The 24034-nt window shown below is 41.5% G+C and overlaps 1 protein-coding gene across 1 annotated transcript; it reads left to right on the forward strand.

Moving 5' to 3' along the window:
- Positions 1 to 3603: 3603 nt before the first annotated feature.
- Positions 3604 to 8921, forward strand: adrb2a (adrenoceptor beta 2, surface a). The gene is made up of 2 exons (XM_068714481.1): positions 3604 to 3754; positions 4087 to 8921. Exon 2 carries the CDS (start codon positions 4087 to 4089, stop codon positions 5341 to 5343), a length of 1257 nt encoding a protein of 418 aa, XP_068570582.1. The 5' UTR covers positions 3604 to 3754; the 3' UTR covers positions 5344 to 8921.
- Positions 8922 to 24034: the final 15113 nt, after the last annotated feature.

The raw sequence follows: 24034 nt of genomic DNA on the forward strand, positions 1-24034 counted from the left end.
AATAAGAACACGATTGGCCTCACAATAAATCAGACGGAGATTGATTGGATTAGACATGGCTGGACAGTCAGCAGCACAGATTTTGTTTTTCTTTTTTCGCATCATCGCATTCAATTTGAAGTAAATTTTGGATTTTCTCACTTCTTTCTGTCTCCTGTATGAGAAATTTAGAGAGAAAATAAGGGCTTATGAAACATGCACCAATTGCAAGAGTACTTTTGATAACACATTTTTTCATTTTCTATTTGTTTTTGTGCCAAAAGTGTGTGTATGTGTGCTTATGTGTTGGTATGTTTTCATGACTTGTCACTTTACACAGTGACATTGTGGGGACTCGCCTTCCTTATGGGGACAAAACACACATCATGATGTAAATCATTACATTTTAGGTTGAAGGCTTGTTTTAAGGTTAGGGTTAGGATTAGGCTGGTAGCGATGTCTATGCTTTGCACCTTGCAAATATATTTATATGTATATATTATTTATGTCCTACATTACTTATATAGAATCTTCATATACTTTTTTCTGAAATGGTGTTGATCTGAGCATCAGCTAGTGTTGATTTGTCAGTGTTGATATGTAATTATATTGTTCACTCATAATGACTGATATGATTGATATAAGATGATCGATAGATCGGTAGCAATCTCCTCATCTAACTCTCAGCAAGAAACTGAATGAGGATTTCTTTGATTATGTTTACTTTTACAAACAAAGGCAAGTGTAATACCAGTACAGTCAATTGACATTTAAGAAAACAAGTGAGAGAAAGTATTTAGGTTGTCTCATTTCCTCTCATGCTCCTGAGGGCTTTCCCTAGAGGAGCAATGCCTCCAGGTATTGTTCCTCACAGATTACAGGAAAAATAGAGTTGGGGGAGGTGGGAGGTGTGTGCAGGGTCATCAGGTCAACATCGCAACTTTCTATGAAGGAGAGAGATGGGAATCTAATTGAAGATGGTGTGGAGAGGAGATAGATTTATTCTAACAGTGTTTGAATAAACAGCGCGGTGTACAATATCTAACTGGTGACAGGATCCTAGCTCTGCCTGGGAGTGACAGGATACAGGAAGACAGACTGAGGAAACCGGTCATGATTAATAGAACGTGCAGACTTACACTTTTTGAAATAGAAATCGGATTTACGTTACATTTAAGGTACGTACGCAAAGTTCGACAAGTGCAGAAGCTGACTGAGGTTTATCCCAAGAATCAATTATTGAGGAGTTAATTTCTCAAAGCTAATAGCTCATCACTCTGTAAAAATAAAATGATCACGTGATCAAACAGGTCAAACAAGAAGTAGACAGCTTTTACATTATTCATTAAGTCTGTTTTTAAGTAAAAGCAGACTGAGCTCACAAAGGTTCCAGTGTTCGTTATACCCCACAATCCATACGAGTGGAGGATTACAGACACCATACTGACCTTGGTAGGAGTGAGCTAGTCAAAGTGGGTTTGTCCTGTCGGTTGATCAAGAGATAAGTCATGTTAGCTGATTCAATGGGGACCAATGACGTTAATCTGAGTTGCAGCAGTGACATTTGCACGTCATTGATGCAGGACTCAAGCTGAATGGGCTTTCAAAATGAAAAGGGGTCTATCCTTAAGTGAAGGGAGATGTGTCAATTTCAGGGCAAAGATTCCTATATTACAAACGGAAATTTCAGCCCAATGGCAGCACTGGAAGAAAGGTAAGGAAGTCATCAAAACATTTGAATTAATTCCGAGATCATGAATATCCATGTTCATGGAACCATGCAAAGATACGCTGTCATGCAATGAAGTGTTTAGGTCACAAGATCTCCAAAATCTCTGCAATTAATATCTTTAGTGCATTTTATGCTAATCTGTAATCTGAAATTAATGAGATTCTGCCGTGGATTAAAGAGCTGGATGGATGGACCTCCACTAGGGGGGAAACATAAGGTAAATATCTTTTAAGGCTCAAAAGCAATATGAGAAATCATAGCATAGTAATGCATCTGAGCTCTATTGTATTGAGTTACAAACACAAACACATCTGTAAGCCCCCATAAAGAACTAAACAATAAACCTAACCTGACCTCCCCCCGTAGTGTGTTTCAGCTAAATAATTGATTATTATCAAAGACAACTGCAGCAAAATTAGTGCACAACAAGCCTGGCAAAAAAATGTGTTCATTAACACCTATTGATGACGGGTGTCTGAACGAGCATTGCTCCCTTTACTGCAGTTAGCGGCAAAAACAAGGAAATGCAGTAAATATCGAATGGAAAACTACCCATCCACAACACATGCCCGTTTGATTTTGGATAGTTGTGTGGTGTCAGGACTCAGGGAGTATTCTTTATTCCCAGAATGAATATTGTTTACATGTGATGTGGGACCTTAATGCAGGCTGTTCAGGTCTCCAGTGCCTCCCCGAGTCCAAATGGCCATAGAGTGATCAGGGCTCTGACTTTAAATTTAAATAACCTGCTAATTCTTCAAACACACACTCAGCTAATGCTTATATACAATAATGTATGTCTATACATACTCATAATATTATTTAGTGTAAGCGCATCACACTGACTCACTACAAGCAGGGCTGAGGCACGAACTGAAGCAGAATACAAACATTTACACCCCACTGATCTGTTCTCCTCTCTCTGCCTTTATCTGTCACTGTAGCATTTCGGTTCCAGCACTGAGCTCTGTTTGTTTAGCTAATGAAGATAATACACACATAATGCAGTTTATTCTGTCACAGAATCTGAATAGTGTACCAGATTACAGAAACCTTTCAATGAATAGCTCCATTTTACAGTCTTTACATAGACCTTGGATGCTTTACAGAAATGCAAATTTGCCCTGAAACTTTATTTTTTCTATTTTAATGCAGTACATCGTGAGAGTTTGTTTGTGTCCTGCAGGGTACTCTTTCTGGGCAGTGGGAGTAGATTGATACCAGAAATAGGAGGGAGTTTTCTGCAGTGTAACCTTTATATATCTATCAATGTAACATTAGGACATGCTTTTGATTTAATGTACTGTATCTGCAAGGACTCAACCACTCTCGGTTTTTAGTTGTATGCAGTTGGTCTACATTTTTATGTCAAAGCATCATGGCAGGAAAAGCACTAACACACCAAGGTTTTGTCAGGAAAAGGCAAAGTAATATTCAAACCTCCCAATAAATCATAGAGTGCACACTAGAGTTGGTTAGACATGCCAGTTGGAACACTTGTGCATCCAATTTTCTCCTACAAAGAGTCAAAGAAAGCTGTACCTGTTTTTGATGTGATCCAGACTAACAGGCAAAAGCTGGAAAACCTCAGTACTTGAAATGTACAGCTGAACTACTTGTTTTCTCTAAACCGTAAATTCTAATTCTAAAAGACTTAGTTTACATATGTTTAAAAGATGTCTACCTAAAACCTAGAAAAGGTTTGTGCTTGTATTTGCAGCTTTTGTCTCATGCAGCAGCAGCGGCTGCAGGGACAATGTGTTCAAACTCTCGGGAGCTCTCAGCACCCTCCGCAGGCTGGCTGTCTGATTGGCTGAGCACTGACCATGATGTCACCACTGCACATTATAAGGGCTCTGACGAATAGCCCGGGAGACACATTAGAAGAAACACTGCTCAACTGAGGGACTGAGTGAGTGAGACACACGGAGGTTAAGAAAAACAGACAGTGGAAAGAAGGACATGTGACAGTAAAGGAGTTAACTGAACAGTGACATTTCCACTTTGTATGGGAGGCAGGAAACCAGACAACTACCTGTGGAGGTTTGTACTTTTAGTTTTGCTTGGCTTCTTTAGCATGTTGTTTTTTTAAGCTGTGCTTGCTGAAGGCTAGCAGGATGTAATATATTTTTTGTTTTGGGATGTTAGTGTTGTAATTTCTGTTCCCCTTTTTTGTGGAAATACAACTTACGACAGACACATCAGATACTTTTTTAGTGCTACTTGTTTTGATGCAGTTACATTTAAATTGTGATCTTCACCTGTGTGTGTGTGTGTGTGTGTGTGTGTGTGTGTGTGTGTGCGTGTGCATGCGTGTGCGTGTGTGTGTGTGTGTGTGTGTGTGTGTGTGTGTCATCTACATATGGTCTCTTCAGATGGGAAGTACAACCCTCCCAGTGTACCTCAATGTGAGTGCAAGGATGACCAACTCGTCATCAGACCCAGCTAAGAATGAGGAGGCTTACAGTGAGGCCACCATGATCCTACTGGGCATGGTCATGTCCTTACTCGTCCTGGTCATTGTCTTTGGCAACATCCTGGTCATAACAGCGATCGCCCGCTTCCAGCGTCTCCAAAATGTCACCAACTGTTTCATCACATCCCTGGCCTGTGCTGACCTGGTCATGGGTCTCGTCGTGGTTCCTTTCGGTGCCTGCTACATCATCTTTAAGACCTGGCACTTTGGCAGTTTCTGGTGCGAGTTCTGGACTGCGACTGATGTGCTCTGCGTGACTGCAAGCATCGAGACCCTGTGTGTCATAGCCATTGATCGTTATTTGGCCATCACCTCTCCCTTCCGCTACCAGTCGATGCTGACCAAGTGCAAGGCTCGCATTGTGGTTGTGCTGGTGTGGGTGATTGCCGCCTTGACGTCTTACCTGCCCATCCACATGAAGTGGTGGATATCAAATGATACGAAAGCAAGGGATTGCCTTAAGGACAGTAACTGCTGCGAGTTCGACACCAACACGGCTTACGCCATCACCTCCTCCATCATCTCCTTCTACATCCCTGTGGTCATCATGGTCTTTGTCTACAGCCGCGTTTTCCAGGAGGCCAAGCTCCAACTGAAGAAGATTGACCAAAGCGTTGGACGTTTTCAAAACAGTGACAACAGCCACCTCAAATCTCTGGAGGCCAACAACGGGCGTGGCCACAAGAAGGTCAAGTTTTGCCTGCGAGAACACAAAGCCCTAAAGACACTGGGCATCATCATGGGGATCTTCACTCTTTGCTGGTTGCCTTTCTTTCTGCTCAACGTGGTGGTGGCCATATGGAAGGTGGAGGGCACTGAAATCACCTTTAGGATACTCAACTGGATAGGTTACGCAAATTCGGCCTTCAACCCGCTCATTTACTGCCGGAGTCCCGAGTTCAGGTATGCCTTCAAGGAAATCCTTTGCATGAAGAGGAACAGCCTCAGCAACCCGGGGCTAGTGAACGGATATGTCTACAGCAGGCACAGCTGGCAGAGCGAGCAGCAAGGGAGGAGTAAGGGCAGCTTGGAAGACAGTGACACTAATGAAGGGTGTCTGGGGAAGACACAGGGGGTCTGCAGTGTTGTGGACAGAGCAGTGGACCCCAATGGGAATTGCAACAAAGGCCTATCAACTGTAACGACCGTCCTTTAAACTTGGAGCCCTGAGACTTCCTGTCAACAGGGAGACCCGGACATGTTTACATTACTGTCATAAACTTTTTGACTAATGAAGGTAAGGCCAGTCAAACTGGCTGGTAGAGACTGCTTTAAAGAAACTGTAATATTCATGTTCAGGAGAGGAAAGTATTTCTCTTCAAACACAGTGAGCAAATACTGTAGGTAGATCACTTTTCCTTTTTGCTACATTTCCCATGTTTTACTCATCTACCTCATTACATCTTTTTCATGTGTTTCTTAACTGACTATTTCACAATAACTCACTGTCCACCGAAGTTACACTTGGGCAGCATCTCAGCTGTTTATTTACTCTACTAAATGATCTGTTCATTATGTAATTGCTAATTATCTGGCTCAGATTAAATTTGTGGGCATGTTTCTTGTCTCAGAGTTTTTGGCAAAACAACCTGCGAATTTATTAGCATAAAAATGTTTTTGAAATTCAAAGTAAGTGTTGTTGGAGTCTGTAAATGTCCCATTGGACATGCCAATTCGGCACGAATAGCGAGGAGCATGCAACTATTACCCTTTATGCCTCTTTGGTGCTTTGTCTGAAGAAATACATTCCAAGTCATCCAAAATGTCACATCATGATTTGGCTTCATTTCATAATTAGTTTTTAGTTTTTTGATTGATTGTCTCAGTGTGAAAGACAATGATAATAAACAGGCAGAATCTCTCTCTCTCTCTCTCTCTCTCTCTCTCTCTCTCTCTCTCTCTCTCTCTCTCCTCACTGCTCAGCAATGTTGTGAAGCCCTGCAGCCTGCTCTAGTGTTTTACAGCCTGTTGCATGGGTGTTCCTGTTGCCAGCAGATTACACCAGAGATATAAAGTTATCTATATCTCACTGGTGCAAGCTGAGAAACACATGGGGCTATCCTCGAAAACTTCAAAGTTTGTATACGTTGTATCAGCCAGATTTAATTGTGAGTCCTAAAGCTGTACAATATCTTTAAAGCAGATGGCATCAATGTGGTTAAATCTGACCTTTAAAGCAGGCACCTGCTATACAAATAAATGCACGGTGTTTAACAACGTTTTCTACCGCACAGACTACCAGTCATATCCTGCATTCAGTCCGCTGGTTCATTTGCATAACATGTAAACCAGTATTTGATGCATTATAAAGCCATTACATAAGTACTGTATAAGGCAAACTATGAGTCTTTCTTGTTCCCTCTATGTGGCGATAGCAACAGTAACAGTCCTTTTTGTGGCACAAGTTTGTTTATTAAAATGTGTGGTTGCTGTGTTTCAGCATCTACAGTGTTTACTGAAACCAGAGAAGCTGTTTCCTTAGTCATGGCACAAGGGTACAAACCACACACAATAATAAACAGTGCGTCTAAATAGCCGAGCGATAACAGCGTTCCGGGCCAGAAACTGGTCTTGACGACTCTGAGGCCGATAAACGGAGATGAGAAAAACAGTCCCGAGCAGTGCACCTTTGTCTCTGCTCCCTGACATTTCCCAGAGTCTCCTCACTGTAAGCGGATGTCTGGATCTTTGTGAATTCCGTCTGACATTTGCATATGTGAGCAGTGCCTCAGCTGTTCCAGTTGTTTCAGTCAGTTTCAGTCAGTCTCCAGGAAATGCCCCCAATCCAGCTGAGCCCAGCAAAATAAACACAAATAAATCCATTATCTCTAGCATTTAGCTGGAGAATCAGATAACTCCCTCTTAGGGAACACTGAAATAGATTAGTACATTATAAAGCATACAATTTGTATGATAAGATTTGATGAGATCCAAAGGGCCAACCTGAAATGAGATTCTCTTTCTTATCTCCCTGCTTAAGGTCACGGGCTCTTAGTGGAACATTAGCGCTTCACATGTAGGTGTTTCAATTGGAGAATTCACCCAATTTTCCCACACTAAGTGACAGGTGTAAGCCCCTTTCCCCTGTCAGTTTGGTGTTCCCTATGTCCTGATCAAAGTGACAGCATGCTAAATGTGGCTATAGAAGGCGGAGGGGGGAGCAGGGACCCACTGCCAGTCTAAATCGGTGTTAGTGACCTGTGTTTTAGTGCATGTAGCGTTGCCTCTGGCCAGCTGACTCGAGTCAAAACTGTGAACTTTGTTCCCTCAGAGGAATCCATATGTACTGTATCGCTAGGTTTGGTCAGCGCCGTTGTCACTGACCGTAGGAATAGACGTAAGTACGTTGTCATCTTACGTCAGTGTTTGCCATGTGAAAAACAAGCTTTCCGTCTGTTGATCTTTTTTGCTGTTTTTCTTTTTCATGGATTTACAGCAAAGTAAATGCAGGGGTTGAATGTCATAAAAAAATGTTCTCCAGGTCGTTGTTTTTTTTTCTTCCAGCATTTTCACTGTACAGGATGCACAAAGCACAACACACACAACGACTCTAGACCAAGATTTGTGCTATATGACCATTGTGTTTACTCTATTTACTCTAAATTGATGAGTCACTGCTGGATTTGAAAAAAGGTTAAAAGGTCTGTCATTTTTAGAAGCACTTTGCATGTGACAGTTTGTATGTCTGCTATATATAATTGTGGTGATGTGTTTGTGCACTATGGTGCCACTTCCTTTCAAAGTGATCCGTTTGAGTCCAAGAGGAGCAGGTTGTGAACTATACGTCCACACTGCTCCCTCCTGGCAGTGGCCTCACCTTGCACCTCAGCTGTCTCAGAGGTATTAGTGGTTACTGTTTCATCAATGCGCCCGTATAATAGGGAATGTTATGCACGTCTTCACCTCCTCATGCTGGAGGACACAACGAAGTTATGTGCAATGAGTCTTGAATCCTTAATTAACACTAGAACATTCCAAGTACAGCTGATGGTTTGTCTACTGATGCACACAATGAACATTCAGTTCTCCCAATGAAGTTTGTCCCTAGATCACCCATCGTGTCCACTGGTACCAACGCTGCATACATGAAAGGTTATTTTAAAAGTGGATTCTGGGTTAAAGACCAGTCTTCGAGAATATATTCCAAGTCATGTATATAATCCTGGCTATATTTTAATATGATCAAGGCTGAGGTGGGCTAATGCTATCCTCACTGATCAATTGTTGTCCCTAGTCACACTACCCCACATAAAAAGCTCCCCACAATTTAGATTTGGATCGTTCGCTAACTTAATGCAGCACTCCATAGTACTTTCACGAAAAACATTTGCAAAAAAAAAAATGTAACAATTGAATCCACGTTTGAGTTCGTGAACTATAAACAATGACTGGCTGGAGAGTTCACTTGTGCCATAATATTTTTGTGGAAGTCCTCCTTCCTGTTTGCGGCTATAAAAGCGAGAATCATGAGAAACTGCAGAGTCTCAGCACAGATGTTGTTGAAAGCGGACTGTCCTGATAAATTGAGAGTGTGATTTCTCTGTGAAAGTTTTTTCGAGTGAAAGAAGTCGTCACTCAGCTGAATGTTTACTAAATGTTTGCAATGTTTGTTTTTGCACATGTTTTTGTCACTGTTTGTTAAGGTAATGAAGCCTGTTACAACATGTGGTGTCCTGTGGTATTTATGAAAAAACGCAAGTGTATGTGCTGTAACAATAAATTATGTACATGTTGCATGTACTGTCCTCATTGATGTTTCCTCTATGACAATGAGTAGCAGAGTGTATCTCTACAATACGAAGAACTTGAAGAATAAGGTATGAGCCGCCTTAATGGATCAGGCCTGCACACGGACAGCAGTTAAATCTATTTCAGTATGGGAAAACCAGTCATCGGCATGTGATCCAGATGGAATGATGGACAGGAAGGAGATCGGGATATTATGAAAATGTTTCCACTCTCCTTTTGAAACTGCATGTCTGCCCAATGCTCCGAGTAACAGAACACCTAATTCTATCCCAAAAATCCAAGGGAGGAGGACACTGGAGATATATAGAGCCATAAAAATGTCTTGATGTTTGGAGTTTAAAGAGTTTTTAATATTCTTTTTAAGGATTCAAATATGTTCATCTGCTGAATGAAGATTAAAAACCTAAAATGTAATTATAATTAGGAATGCAGAAATCCATGAGCAGAGCAACTTATCCAACATCAACCAACCAAATCAGTTAATACATCAAGATTTCATGGATAACAATGACATTGGACGCCTACTTTTAACAGATTTTTACACATGTACTGACAAGAGTGGAAAAATGATCTGGCTTGCAACCTTTTGTGAGGATTAATGTGAGTTTTCCTTTAATTACTTATATCTACTAGCTCACATAAAAACAACGTTGTTCTTACTTTTCTTCTACATTGACCATCAACTGGTGAGGATGGTGACTTTTAACTTGAGACCTGTCAGCTGTAGCCTCAGTCTTTAAGCACAATATCACTTATATAGCCATCCAGTCAATATTAATGATCCTTTTGTAGGGTTTTTTAAAAAGTCAGCCAGCGAATCCGATACATGACGCATGATGTTGACTGAATTAGCTAGCTGGCCACAGCTGATAAAACCTATTAGCAGCCGTTATACTCCAGCTGACAGTTCAATCAGGAGAGACAAGTCAAATGAAGAAAAGATAATTGTTTCTAATTAACAGATGATATGTGATGGTAACGTCTTGACGGAGTCTTTGGCGCTTGGACTCTACAGGGACATTTGTAATCAAGGAGCAGCAGCAACATAAATCCCCCCATAGAGTCCAGATACTGATGAGGCTGATAGAATGATGAGTTGATGATGCTGATGGATCTGCGAAGACTACTTTGCGTAACAGCAACATGAACGTACTGGAGGTAGAGAGACAACCATCATTAAAAAGAGACAGCAGCAAGATGATAGGCTAACGATGTAATTGTTTTGTTGTGCTATTGGATCTAAACAGCTGATATCATGATTGACAGCCCCGAGCAATGACTGCAAGGACATTATGAGTGAGCATGCGTGAGAAGTGAATGGCAGATGTATGAGAAATAGGCATGCAAGAGTATAAACTTCCTGACTGAACTTCCGCTAGAGCTTCATGTGGTTTTGAGCTAGAAGTGACTGTTTTCATTGTAAACTGCCTAATGAGAATGATTCTATAATAAGTCAAAAAGCTATTTATTGACTCATCTTTCATGTCTTCCTCTTGCATTTGAATTTCACTTATACTGAGGCATCTTCAAGGCAAGGTAAGTTTATTTATTAATAATAATAATAATAATAATACATTTTATTTATCGAGTGCTTTTCATAGTACTCAAAGACACTTTACATTAAAATCATCATATATAAAAGTTATACACTAAAAAAAACATAAAACACACAATAATGGTCACACATTAAAAGCAATTGTATAGCACATTTCAACAACAAGGTAATTCAAAGTGCTTCACATAAAACCATCAAAACATAATTGTTTTTCTGTGTAAATTCATCCACCTACCTGTCACCATCTAATCCTTTACAACTCGAGTTTCCCTGCAGCGTCACATTGTAATTTCAGTTCAAGCCGTGTCAAATGTTCCATGTCTTTAAGAGGCTTAGACGTGAACTGTGGGCGATCCACAGGGATGTGCGCAGACATAAGTCTGGAGATATGCCACGTGCTCCCTGGAGCCTCATGGCCAATTTTCAATACCGACAAAGAATCTTGAAGAAATCATACCCAACTTATTTTGCCAACAGTCTGCTCAGCCTTTCAGAGTCCATGCATGGAAAATAAATATCATCAGGCTTCAATGACTCAGATCCTTAAGAGCAAGAAAAAAAGGAAATTTCCCATATCTAGACCAACCACTTTCTCTGAGTCAGTTAATGCACCGTGGAGGGAAAAGTCTCTGGAAACAAGAGTTTGTTTTGGTACAGGATGACTGTTTTCTCAGATATTGGAATCACGGCAGTGATGCATACAGGGTGTGAGCATGTGAAAACGTTCTCTGATGGATCGATAAGTCCCCTGGCACTTTGGTGAGTACAGTGACCGAGGCACCACAATGTCTGCAGTCCCCTCACTCCCAAGGGCCTTACTAGCATGCACATGTATGTGTATTAGAGAGCGTGGGGATGTCTGTGCGTGCATAGGCGCATCTCAAATCATAGCTTGTCCACATCTGAAAGATTTGCTAACCTGAGGTTATAAAAGCAAACATGAACTTAAAAAAAAAAAAAAAAAAAAAAAAAAAGTACTTCATTCTGTTTTTGAGGCCAATGAAAATGCAATAAAACATTACTTCAAAAATATTTTACTTCTCAAACATGATATTCTGCCAACATGTTTGTTAATCATCATTGAGTGCGGTGATATTGTAAATTTGTTTTTTGGTTCCAATCTGCAGCCATTTTTGAGCTCAAAATATAGTAGAGACAGTTGATTAATGCTCTCTTCTACAAGAGTCAAACCTTTAGGACAGACAGTCTGGATCTTGCACTGGCATCTCTTTACCTTAGTCCTTCTACAAAATAACAGAGATAGGCAACCTAACAGATCCCAGTTTAAAAAAAATATATATCCATTTTCAAATTTCGCGAGTGAGGGAACAATGGAACGTGAGATTGGCCGGAGAATCGGAGCAGCTGGGGCGGTATTGCAGTCGCTTTACCGCAACGTTGTGACGAAAAGAAAGCTGAGCCACAAGGCAAAGCTCTCTATCTACCGGGCAATCTTCGTTCCTACCCTCACCTATGGTCATGTGGACTGGGTCATGACCGAAAGAATTAGATTGCGGGTACAAGCGGCCGAAACGGGTTTCCGCAGGAGGGTGGCTGGCATCTCCCTTAGAGATAGGGTGAGAAGTTCGGTCATCCGTGAGGGACTCGGAGTAGAGCCGCTGCTCCTTTGCGTGGAAAGGAGCCAGTTGAGGTGGTTCGGGCATCTGGTAAGGATGCCACCTGGGCGCCTCCCTAGGGAGGTGTTCCAGGCACGACCAGCTGGGAGGAGACCCAGAGGGAGGCCCAGGACCAGGTGGAGGGACTATATCTCCAAACTGGCCTGGGAGCGCCTCGGGATCCCCTAGTCAGAGCTGGCTGATGTGGCTCGGGAAAGGGAAGTTTGGGGTCCCCTGCTGGAGCTGTTGCCCCCACGACCCGATCCCTAATAAGCGGTCGAAGATGAGATGAGATGAGATTTTCAAATTTCCAATTGGCAAAACACTAATATGTCAATGGGATAAGACATGAGTAATGTGAAGAGGATGCCCCAAAAGCTCTGATGAGCATAAATATAACGGCAAAGCAGCCCACATGTGTTTTGTGAAGTGAATTCACTGATTGCAGTTAAATAACTTAATTTAGTTGTTAATGTCGTTGTAGATGTGATGCCTCTAATCTCCAGTTTCTTTCTGTTATCTTCCCTCTTACTTTCATATCTGCTGCTTTACTCTTTGTGAGTAAATAACTATTGGATTCAAGTGGCTCCTGATTTTTTTTTTCTCTCCCAGAGACAAGAACACAGACACAGACGCTGCCCTGTGTTCTTGTCAACAGTATGTGCAGCATACAACTGCATACATCTGTTTGTGCTTTTCTTTGATGAAAAATGCATTCCAGCTTTGGTTTACACAAGGTCAAGAAAGTTTAACTGAATGTATGTGCGATCACACACAGTAACTTAACCGCTTACTGTCAGCAGGGAGTGTTGTACGACTTAATTTCAAGTGTCAGTCCTATATCTAGTTTTCTTCATCCTGCTGCTGGTGCTGGATGGTTTCTGATGTAGATTTGAATGAATCGGCAAAATGACACAGGCCAAGGAGGATGCAGTGTAATAATACCCTTCTTTCGCTCTTAATGGCTCAATTATCTGACAAAATAACAGTCATAATTTGCTTCCAAGTAATCAATTGGACTCTGAGTCAGCTCCAGCATATTGTATTCTTAATCGTAAGCAATTGTATTTGTTGATGGCTTTGTTAGGTATCCCTCCGGTGCCTTTTGTAATGTTATAGAATATGTTTGGTTTACATACAAAGTTTTGGAGGGAGATGAAAAACATTGTATGACATAGTGTGGTCTAAGCTTCAGGAATTGACTTTGGAAGAACATACACATATATATATATACACATACATACATACATACACACATATATATATATATATATATATATATATATACACACATACATACATATATACATATATATGTATATATATATATACATACATATATATACACATACATACATATACATATATATACATATATATATATATATATATATATATATATATATATATATATATATATATATACACACATATATATATATACACACATAGATAGATACATATATATATATATATATATGTGTGTTTTCCAACCAGCACCTGACTTAAAAAATTGATACATGTCAGCAGTTTGACTAAATGCAGGCTGTCACTCACTGGTGGATGTGCGTAAATGGGTGGATCCCATCAGGAAATGTTCCTCTTTTTAGGCAACTGGAAATCTCACAGGTTTTCAATCATCCAAGAGAAACACAAACACAGGAAGGAATGACTGTCATATGTTTGCAGTGTCCTACCAAAGAGTGGAAATTCCTCATTCCGACCTGTCGCAGCCAGACTTGTCACTAGTTGTATGCCCTTTATGTCTTTGACATCAGAATGATCTCCCCCTGCTTTTCCCGACATACTCACAGTGTTTACTAAATGACTAATAAGGTACTAAAAGATATGGATATGGTGGCATGCCAACAAGTGTGTCTAAGTGTGGCGTTATGGGCTTATGTTTAATGTCCGGTGGCAAAGAACTATACAAGAGTAAAACCTGATTCAACAATGTAGCACTGCATGTGTAATGGTAGCTATGAATTGTATTTAAAACTCATCTCAGGCCATTAGTAAATATGGGTAGTTTGTTTGATTAAATGTCAGTTGCTGCTGCTTTATCAATATAATGGACATACTGGACTGTTTGCTAAAGCAAACGTGTTTTTTTTTTTTATATATATATATATATATATATATATATATATATATATAAAGCCAGACCATTAAATGTAACATGCATTAATAACCAAATTGTAAATTAAATGAAAAGGACTAAAAACTTGCGGGTGACAACCTCAATGCTGTACTTTTAGTGCAAAGAGAACTATGTTCAAAACCAGTTCAAGTGCAAGGAACTTGAAAGACCTGTAAAGACCTGTTGCAAGGAACTTGAAAGACCACAGCATGGTTACTGTTTCAGTTTGCTGAGAGTAACCCTTCCATGATATTACAGAGAGCACACAGTCACCAGTCTCCCATGAAAGAACAAACTGATCATCATCATCTTTTACAACAGCATTAAGATAATGCAGCCAGAGGAATTATTGTATAGATGCAGAAGGGCAGGGCAGCTTACAAAAGTGAGGAAGTGGGTGTTGTTGTGTGTCCTGAACTGTACAGCAAACCAGGCATGTTCTAAAGGTACTGACATTGAACTGTGACCAAATCAGATGCAGTGTGATGTCCCAATGACATTTAACCCTCAATATTTCTTTGTTTGGTTTTGCGTGTCCTGTTGTATCGTGTTACTCACTGCTCCTCTCTTTTCAGATCACTTCACTTCCTGCCTTTGTGTGTTTTCACGCCTGTTTTGGTTGTCTGCTCCGCCCTGATTAGTTTCAGCTGTCCCTCGTTAGGCCTGCAGTCGCCAGACCTCCTGCTCACCTATTCCCACTTCCCCCTGTAATTAGTCACTCACTTCTTATAGCGACCAATTCCTTTGTCAGTTTGTCTTCATTGTTAGTTTTGATTTCCTTTAATCTGCCTACCTTTTTTATTTCACTGTTAAAGTATCGTCACTGCCAGTCTACATTTGGGACCTCCCTGCATCCATCAACTTTGACAATTGCCATTTAACTTAAACCAAAATACAAACACGCTACCATGGGACTATTATACCATAAAAGGACTGCAGAGATGATGTGGGAGTTTTTGAAACACAATTTGATTTGTTGTAAGAGGATTGACTTCAAAATTTGTTTGTTTCTTTTTTAGATGCCAAGCATACCCGATGTACAAAGTGTGTTTTCTTTTCTTTTATTTCATGACAAATGTAGTCATTATTGGTAAAGTCCATTCGGAACCACAAGGTGAAAAATGAAAGCGTCTAACAGACTTCACACTTTGTGAACAAGACAAATAACTCTCAAGGTCTTGGATGTAAGTGGAAACAAAGATCAAAGTGAGTTCTATATCAACTTTTTCAGACTTTGGATCCTGGAAGTGTTGACTGTGTGCAGTGGTGTGACCATGACTCTGACAGAAGCAGGGCCAAAGCTCCTTAAAAGGGCCACTTCTTGGTTCTCCTGAAGGCTTGGTTGGCATCGAGGGCTCACTACTCTTTTTCTGACATCATTTCTGGCCATTTTTGCAAACTGATAATGCAGATAAAAACACAAAGTAGTTCTTAAATGGTTACTAATCCAAAAATGATGAATAGGTCATCAATTGCTATTTGTGTTGCTGTTGCATTACCTATATGTACCTCAGTCCATTGACACATATATATTATATTGAATGTATATGTACAGTGTACAGCACAATGTCTTCTTTTTCTTGTACCTCCAAAACCCACTATTAGTTAAATTCTCTCGTTAATTAGCCAATTTCTTCTGTTTTCTTTTGTCTTTTCTTACTACATTTTAAAATGTTTTTAATTGATTATTCTTTTGTTCAGTGAACATCCTTATTGACTAGTGAATAGGAGAGGGTTGTGTTACAGCATATGCTATATATGGTAGTTTATATTCTATAACATGTTTCTAAACGTCTTTGAGACTAGTTATACTCACTACTTTAGTTTATAGCTCCATGGGTTTCAAAGTGGTGTTTCCTGAAACTTATCTCTCAATCTAAGAATGTAATTTACGACAAAAGAGCCTTGAAGATCCTTTTTTTTCAGGATGATGTCATCTTGATATACCATTGAATAATCAGAAAGTCAGTTACTTCATGATCTGTAATCGTAGCCTTTTGTTCAACCTTGTCTCAAACTTGGAAGACTATGATCAAAATCAATTATTTATTTTCTTAATTATTCGTAACCATCACAATCTCCTGTGCCAAAGAAATTAGACAATAACAAATCCACATTCTATGCACTTAGGATTTCACATGGTTTGTTGGAAAGTGTTTGGGCCACATACGATTTTTCAACCTTGTGTGTTTCTGCTGTTGATATTGATCAGCTTCTCTTCCACATTAGCATTTAATGAAGTGAAGAGCAGCAAACTTGTTAAGCCCTCGTCCCTAAAGATCTTTGGAAAGTAACCCGGGAATACTTAGAAAGGAAGAACAATTCAATGCTTGTTTTGGCACAATCACACTTGTTTTGAACTCACGCCTGTGAGGGAAGGGAAGCAACATTATTCAGCATGCAGGCCATGTATGCAAACCTTTCCTTCATTTGGCTCATTGCTTTAGGACCTAATGCCTAACAGTGTCTCTTTGTTTGGCCTTGCCTCAACTCTCACTCTTGCTTTTCTTTCAATTTCCACTGTGCCAGTTCCATAAATTGGAGGCTAGTTTGTATTCTCTCACTGTAGTTAAAGACATTCGACACGCCATTTTCACAAATGTGGTTGATTTCACGCAGCGCCATACTGACCAAATCCCTATTGTCTTTATTTTAAAACCATCCTGTCAAGAGAAAATAAAATCCACTTCTGTTTCAGTGTCATAAGGACCTTCTCGCACAAAATAGACTTCACTGTTGGACTTTAAGTGAACCCAAACCTGAAATGGTACAGAGAGGCCACTTTCCTTTGTGCTCACCTTGGATTGCTGCCATTGCTAGTCAGATGACGAAAATCATTCTCTTTTTTTCCTCCCGTCTCTCTCACCTGTTAAAAGTGGCTACAGCAGCTGATGCAACACAGGCTGCAGCTGCTGTAGGAATTGTCTTTCACTGCCCACCTCTGGCTAAACTGAGGAAGGACAACGATTGAGGTGGCTTTTTACAGCAAAGCCCAAAATCAACCCGATAGCGCTCTCTTGTGTTGCTTTCAAGCCATAGTGTTAATATCCAAACAAATCCACTGCTCCCATCTTAGGCTCAGAGGTGCAAAGCATTGGAAATAAAATCACCTCTTCCCCAGTGGCACACAGCTGTACAAAGAGAGAAATTCAGTTGAAGTTAGTAATTTTGAGTGTAAAAATGTAGTCCCCTCTATTAACATGATACATGCCTGAGCTACTTATTGGAAACATTTTAAAGTGACTCAAAATCAGTGAGCTTCTTGTGGATGGTTGTGCTGTCTACGTATCGGCTTGCAGTTAACAATGTCATCCTTACGCTATACAGGTCTTTTATGTGTGAAACCATAGCTCAAGCAGCATTGTCCCTGTAGCACTACTGCAGCCCATCTGAGTTGCATACAAAAAATGTCATGGCATTACAAATAAATACAAAATAAAATGGCAAGAAGCCTTTGGCGTTCTGTAGGTTTGGACCCAATTGCAGACAAAGACAAGGGAAGTAAAATAAAATGAAAGATTTATTGCAGGGATAATGGGTGAAGAGGTTGATATGGAGCAGCGGAGACCAAGGGTAGGGCGATGGTGAATGACTAAGCCGAGCAAGGCAGGGCAGGTTGGGGGATGAGCCGGCGAGACAGGCGGGCTGGGGAACCGGAGAGGATGATCCTTGAGGCCCAGAGACACAGGGTAAGTACAGGCAAGCAATAACACAAGGAATAAACTCAGACCTTACAAATAGCGGCCAAGCACAACTAACTACCACATTACAACAAGGATCTGGCCATTAGTGAAGAAACTGAAAAAACCATCACATGACCCCTCTGATGTCAAGAACTTCAGACCGGTTTCTCTTCTACCCTTTCTATCCAAAACACTTGAACGTGCTGTCTTTAACCAACTGTCTTCATATCTCCACCAGAACAGCCTTTTGGACCCCCACCAGTCCGGGTTCAAAGTGGGTCACTCGACAGAGACGGCCCTCCTTGCGGTGACAGAGTCGCTTCACGCCGCGAGAGCTAACTCTCTCTCCTCTGTCCTGATTCTCCTGGACTTGTCTGCGGCGTTTGACACTGTGAACCATCAAATCCTCCTCTCATCCCTCGAGGGGATGGGCGTCTCAGGCTCTGCACTCTCCCTGTTTGCATCCTACCTGACGGGTCGATCCTACCAGGTGACCTGGAGGGGGGCCGTGTCAGAACCACGCATGCTGACTACGGGGGTTCCGCAAGGGTCAGTCCTGGGCCCCCTTCTCTTCTCGCTCTACACAACATCTCTGGGTTCTGTTATTCGCTCGCATGACTTCTCTTACCATTGTTATGCCGATGACACCCAGCTGGTCTTGTCATTTCCCCCTGGTGACACCCAAGTGGAGACGCGCATCGCTGCGTGTTTGGCTGACATCTCGAAGTGGATGACGACACACCACCTCAAGCTCAACCTAGACAAAACTGAGCTACTGTTCCTCCCGGGGAAGGGTTGCCCGCACCGGGACCTGTCCATCACCATTGATGATACCGTGGTGACGCCAACTCGGACTGCGAGGAACCTGGGTGTGACCCTGGATGACCAACTGTCATTCTCGGCAAACATTTCATCCGTTACACGCTCCTGCAGATTCCTGCTCTACAACATCAGGAGGATTCGTCCCTTCCTGATTGACGAGACGGCGCAGGTTCTCATCCAGGCTCTCGTCATCTCCCGCCTGGACTACTGCAACTCTCTACTCGCCGGAGCCCCGGCGTCGGCCATCAGACCTCTGGAGCTTGTCCAGAAAGCCGCAGCTCGCCTGGTGTTCAATCGCCCCAAGTTCTCCCACACAACTTCCTTTCTCCGTTCTCCAGTTTAAGACTCTGGTGCTAGCCTACAGGGCAGTGAAAGGAACAGCTCCTTCCTATCTCCAGGCCATGGTCAAGCCTTACACCCCCGCCCGACCACTTCGCTCTGCTGCCTCGGGGCGATTGGTTGCCCCGTCACTCAGAGGTCCTGGCGGCCGATCGACCCGGTCACGTCTGTTTTCTGTCCTGGCCCCACAATGGTGGAATGAACTTCCCACTGACGTCAGGACAGCGGAGTCGCTGCCCATCTTTCGGCGCAGGCTGAAAACCCACCTCTTCAGGAAGTGCTACCCTGAGTCTTCCACTTAGCACTTATTGTATTCATACTAGCTTGTTGCACTTATTGTATTCGTATTACTTATAGCACTAACTGTTTTTCTTGTTTCTGCACTGTACTTTGGCTCTGAGTTTTGCTCTGCTTCATGCTCTTAGATGCTTGTTTGGAAAAGGAAATGCACTTATGACTTCTGGTGACTAGTAGTTCTTTTGATTACCAATGTTGAATGCACTTATTGTAAGTCGCTTTGGATAAAAGCGTCTGCTAAATGACTGTAATGCAATGTAATGTAGTGGATGGAAAGCCGGGGTAGGTATACTGCTGAGTTGATGAGAAGATGGAAGGCAGCTGAGCAGACTGAACAGGTGAGGTGAATAAGCCGTAATCAGGAGGGAGACGGGAGGAGACCGAGGGTACATCTCAAGTCTCTTAATTGTCATTTCCTCGCTCCTCGATCCTCGCTTGAACCGGAAGTTGTTCTGCGCCGCCATATTGACGGCCGTCCCAAAGCTCTTATTTAGCTCGGAGGAGCGAGGATCGAGGAGAGAGGAAATGACAATTAAGAGACTTGGTTGGGATGTACCCCAGGTAGGAGCCACGGACACACAGAGACACAGGGGGAGAGGGAAACACAGGGGAGAACAGGAGGCACGGTCTGGTTGTGACAAAAGCCAACCTGCTTCCCTCTTTCTCTGATTACTATTATTATTATTGTCAAATGTCTTTGTGTTTTCTTCCATCATTAAGGATAAGGTTAGTGTTACGCCTGACCCTTGGGCAGCCCAATGGGGCGAACAACACTCAACTAATGACCCAAATCAACCACAAATGAGACACCAGAACAACATTAAGACATAATAACAACTGGTCCACCAGCGGTCCACTCACTAAAGGCCTCTCCTTTCTGCTGCCGCCACAGAAGCTTTTAATCCCTTCTTGCACCCAGTTGGCCAATGCAGCACACCTGCACACCTTGTTCGGTGCCTTAAACACCATTGGAAACACATCAATGAGCAACACCGTTGCACTGGGTGACATGTGCCTGCATTGCAATGAACATGAGCACTGTAGTTTGCTTTAAGTAACCATAAATTCTCACTTAAGCCCCAAATGTGTATCATTACGCGACAGAAGTCCCCAACAAATGCACCTACAGGCTGTGCCTCGTGAAGAGGTCGTTAAAATATGAAATTTGCCTTGAGGAAAGCAAATAGTTCAGCATGTATGGAGACATTCTAATTATAACTAAATAATGAATACATTTTTATTTGGATATAAATGTAGCTGTATTTTTAATGGGAACTCCTTACCTGTAATTATTAATTAGTTGTTTTCTGAAAAATTCCTAGGAAATTCTAAAGTGAACTGCAGACCTGTAAAATGAGGCGTTATCTAAAATAATATTTTGAAATCATTATTATTATTATTATTATTATTATTATTATTATGTTATATCCTGTTGTATCCCGTATTTGTGGATTTGCACTAGATGGTGTTCAGGAAGAGAAACAACAAAAACACCTGAGGACTACAAGGTAAAATGTTTTAGTTACACCTTTGTCGATGAAAAAATATTCCAAATAACATAACAGTTTTCAGACATTTAAACATTTCACACACTACATTTTATTTTTAACATTTTTACATATCAAATATTCAAAGACAATCATTTACAGCAACAGCACCATTTTTTCAAGAACCGGCGGAAGAAGCCTTGCTTTCTCTTCTTTTTGTTTGTGTCATCTTCTGACACTGTAACAAGAGGAGGTGAAGCTGGAACAGCAGCAGAGGCTGGTTCTCTGGTGGGTTCAGCAGGAGGGGTCAGTGCAGATGGAGTCACAGTAGAGTCTGGTTCTACTGTGGGCTCTAGGTTTTTATCCGCCCTGGTCTGAACGGCAATGGATGGAGGTTCAACAGGGGGTGTTGGAGAAGCGAGAACAGCAGCAGGGTTTTGTTCCCCTTGTTGGTTCTGGGTCAATCTCCAAGCAGGAATCCTCATTTACATCCTCCCTGGTCTGAACTTCAATAGATGGAGGTTCCCTCTGGGTTTAATTTATTATTACTAACTTCTTGTGGGTAATATTGTGGGTAACAATTGAATCATAGTTTTGCAGTTAAACTGATATCCTGTACCAGCATTTCTAGGATTTGCACAAGTAGATGGTGTTAAAGAAGATAAACAATAACAACAAAAGCTACAACACAAAGCTTCATTTACGCCTGATAAAATATTCAAAATTATAAAAATGTGTTCATACTTTAAATTGTAGAGCATTTAAACGATAACAATTTTATTTTAAAATTAGATTTTTTTTATTTTGTATTCATCAATAGTAAATACAGACAATCATTTACAACAACAACACAATTTTCTCAAGAGCCAGCGGAAGAAGCCCTGCTTTCTCTTCGTTTTGTTTGTGTCGTCTTCTGACACTGTAACGATCACCACTCGTTGAAGAGGAGGTGAAGCTGGAACAGAGGCAGAGGCTGGTTCTCTGGTGGGTTTGGGCCCATCCTCAAAGATTGACTTTTCATTTGAATCCTCCCTGTCCTGGACATCGGTACTGCAAGGAGTTTCAGTAGGGGATGTCGGAGGAGATGGTGGAGGGGACACCTCAGCAGGGTGTGTCTCTGGACTGGGTGTGTGCGGCTCCTCGGTTACAGCCAGGTTGAAATCTTCCTGGACTGGAGTGTTGGCAGGAGGTTCAACGGCAGGTGCCAGATGAGCCGGTACTTTGGGGCTCTGGGTCTGAAACACCCCACAAATCTGTCCCACTGCAAGATCAACAATTTGACTCAGCAGCACTGGTGCAAAGCTCTTGCTCCTTTGCACCAGGACATTGTATGGGTTGGTCTCTCTGATTTTTGTGAGGATTGACATGACCATGTCATCCCTGATGAAGCGGGAGAAGGTGGCATGACGCTTCACACTCGTGAGAGCTTCGGAGACTCGGTCCAAAACGGCCTTTGTGACCCCAACGGACATTATGCTGAGTTTCTGGGAGCGCATATTCAAGAGGGGGCGAGGTGAAAGCACCCACAAGCCCTGCAGGACTCTGGGAACAACTTCTAGCACCACCTCTTCTGGACTGAATGCTTTGGAGCAGAGAGCCTCCTGTGCCTTCTGTCTCAGGATCTTGGCATATTCTTCTGCCACGCTGAAGACATTAGGATTTCTGTAGGTCACAATCATTAAAATTATTTTTTAAAACCCTTCAGAATATCACATAGATGTTAAAAGCGCTGTAGTTTAACTGTTGATACATATGTGTCAAATACAACTCACTGAAAGTTAGAAGGTGTGGCCTCTGGAGAGTTGAGGAGCAATTGGGCTTCAAACGCAACATCCCTCATTTTGTTACTGACATTTACTGCCCACAACTGAAACAAGGAATTATATATGAGGATTGGTTAAGACATAGTTAGAGGACAAAATAATGTAACAATTCACTCCAAACTACTCAAAGTTTCTTCTCAAGGTTCTTGTCTTACCAGTGTCAGCAGAGGCTTGGTGTCCTCCTCATCAAAACCCTCCAGTTCAAACTCCCAAAGTCTTCAAAAAGAAACAAAACTATTTTATTTTCACTGTCACTCTCTACATTATCAGTATAATATTAGTGTGACATGAGCATAGTTCAAGATGATGGACCGTCTGTCTCAGTAACTCACTGTTCTCTCAGAGATTTTTTGCTCCGCTCCAAAATGAGGTTGATCATATCTTCAGCAGTCACCTGAGATGGGATCTGGTTTGTCTGCTGAAGACTTAGAAGTTCCCTCATCAGTGCAATCTAAAAAAGAGGAGATAAGTCATCTTTAAGCATGGCAAGACATAGTTTATCATAATTTACCTTACATATTATAGTGTGAGCTTGGATGGATAGTGGGTCTTACCTGACACTGGTAACTGTTCATATTTCAGTTGATCTGCAGAGCCCATTCATAAATCGGCGTATCAAACAACACCTTTGAAGGGAATAAGACATGATACTTTTAGTTTAAGTCACTTCTTTAACACACATCTGAAAATGTTTAAAGTCTAACTGTAGAAAAGTCAAACAACTCTCACTTACCCTGATGGGTCTGTAGATTCCTGTGCTTCCTTCAATAAACTCCATTGGTATTTTGTTGCTGTAGTTCACAACACAGAAAAAAACCAAACAGTTCAGCGACAAAAATAAATTTCACACATCTAAGTTCAAGGAGAGTCTGGATAATAGTCTATCACAGTCAAACTTTCTGGCACAAGTGAGCAGAGTGAGTTCTGGGTCAAGTGATATAAGCTCCAGAGAAGAATCATCAGGATTCTAGAATGGAACTGACTTGTGTTCCACATTCTGGTTGGTCATGTGGTCATGATGGAACCATGAGGTGCCATTGAGCGCCTGGAAATGTCAAAAACGACACTAGAAATTCATATTGATAAGGAGAACAGGGTGAGGACGAGCAACAGACTTCAGAGGTTTTGAGGTCAATATGTAAGAACAGTGTCTGACCATGAGTATGATGATACTGTACATCTTTATACTCTTATATGTATTTGTTATATTGTGCCAAAGAATTGACAGGATATAAAACAATAAAGTTTGAATGGTTTTCACAAGTGCGTATAGGTTGGAGCTACTATTATATGCATAAACATATTAGTATTGATCCACTGTGGCTGTGCACTGCTA

The sequence above is a fragment of the Cebidichthys violaceus genome, unplaced genomic scaffold (genome assembly GCF_023349555.1).
Source record: "Cebidichthys violaceus isolate CVI_PGR_0920_01 unplaced genomic scaffold, fCebVio1.0.p SCAF_2, whole genome shotgun sequence".
NCBI classification, from domain to species: domain Eukaryota; kingdom Metazoa; phylum Chordata; class Actinopteri; order Perciformes; family Stichaeidae; genus Cebidichthys; species Cebidichthys violaceus.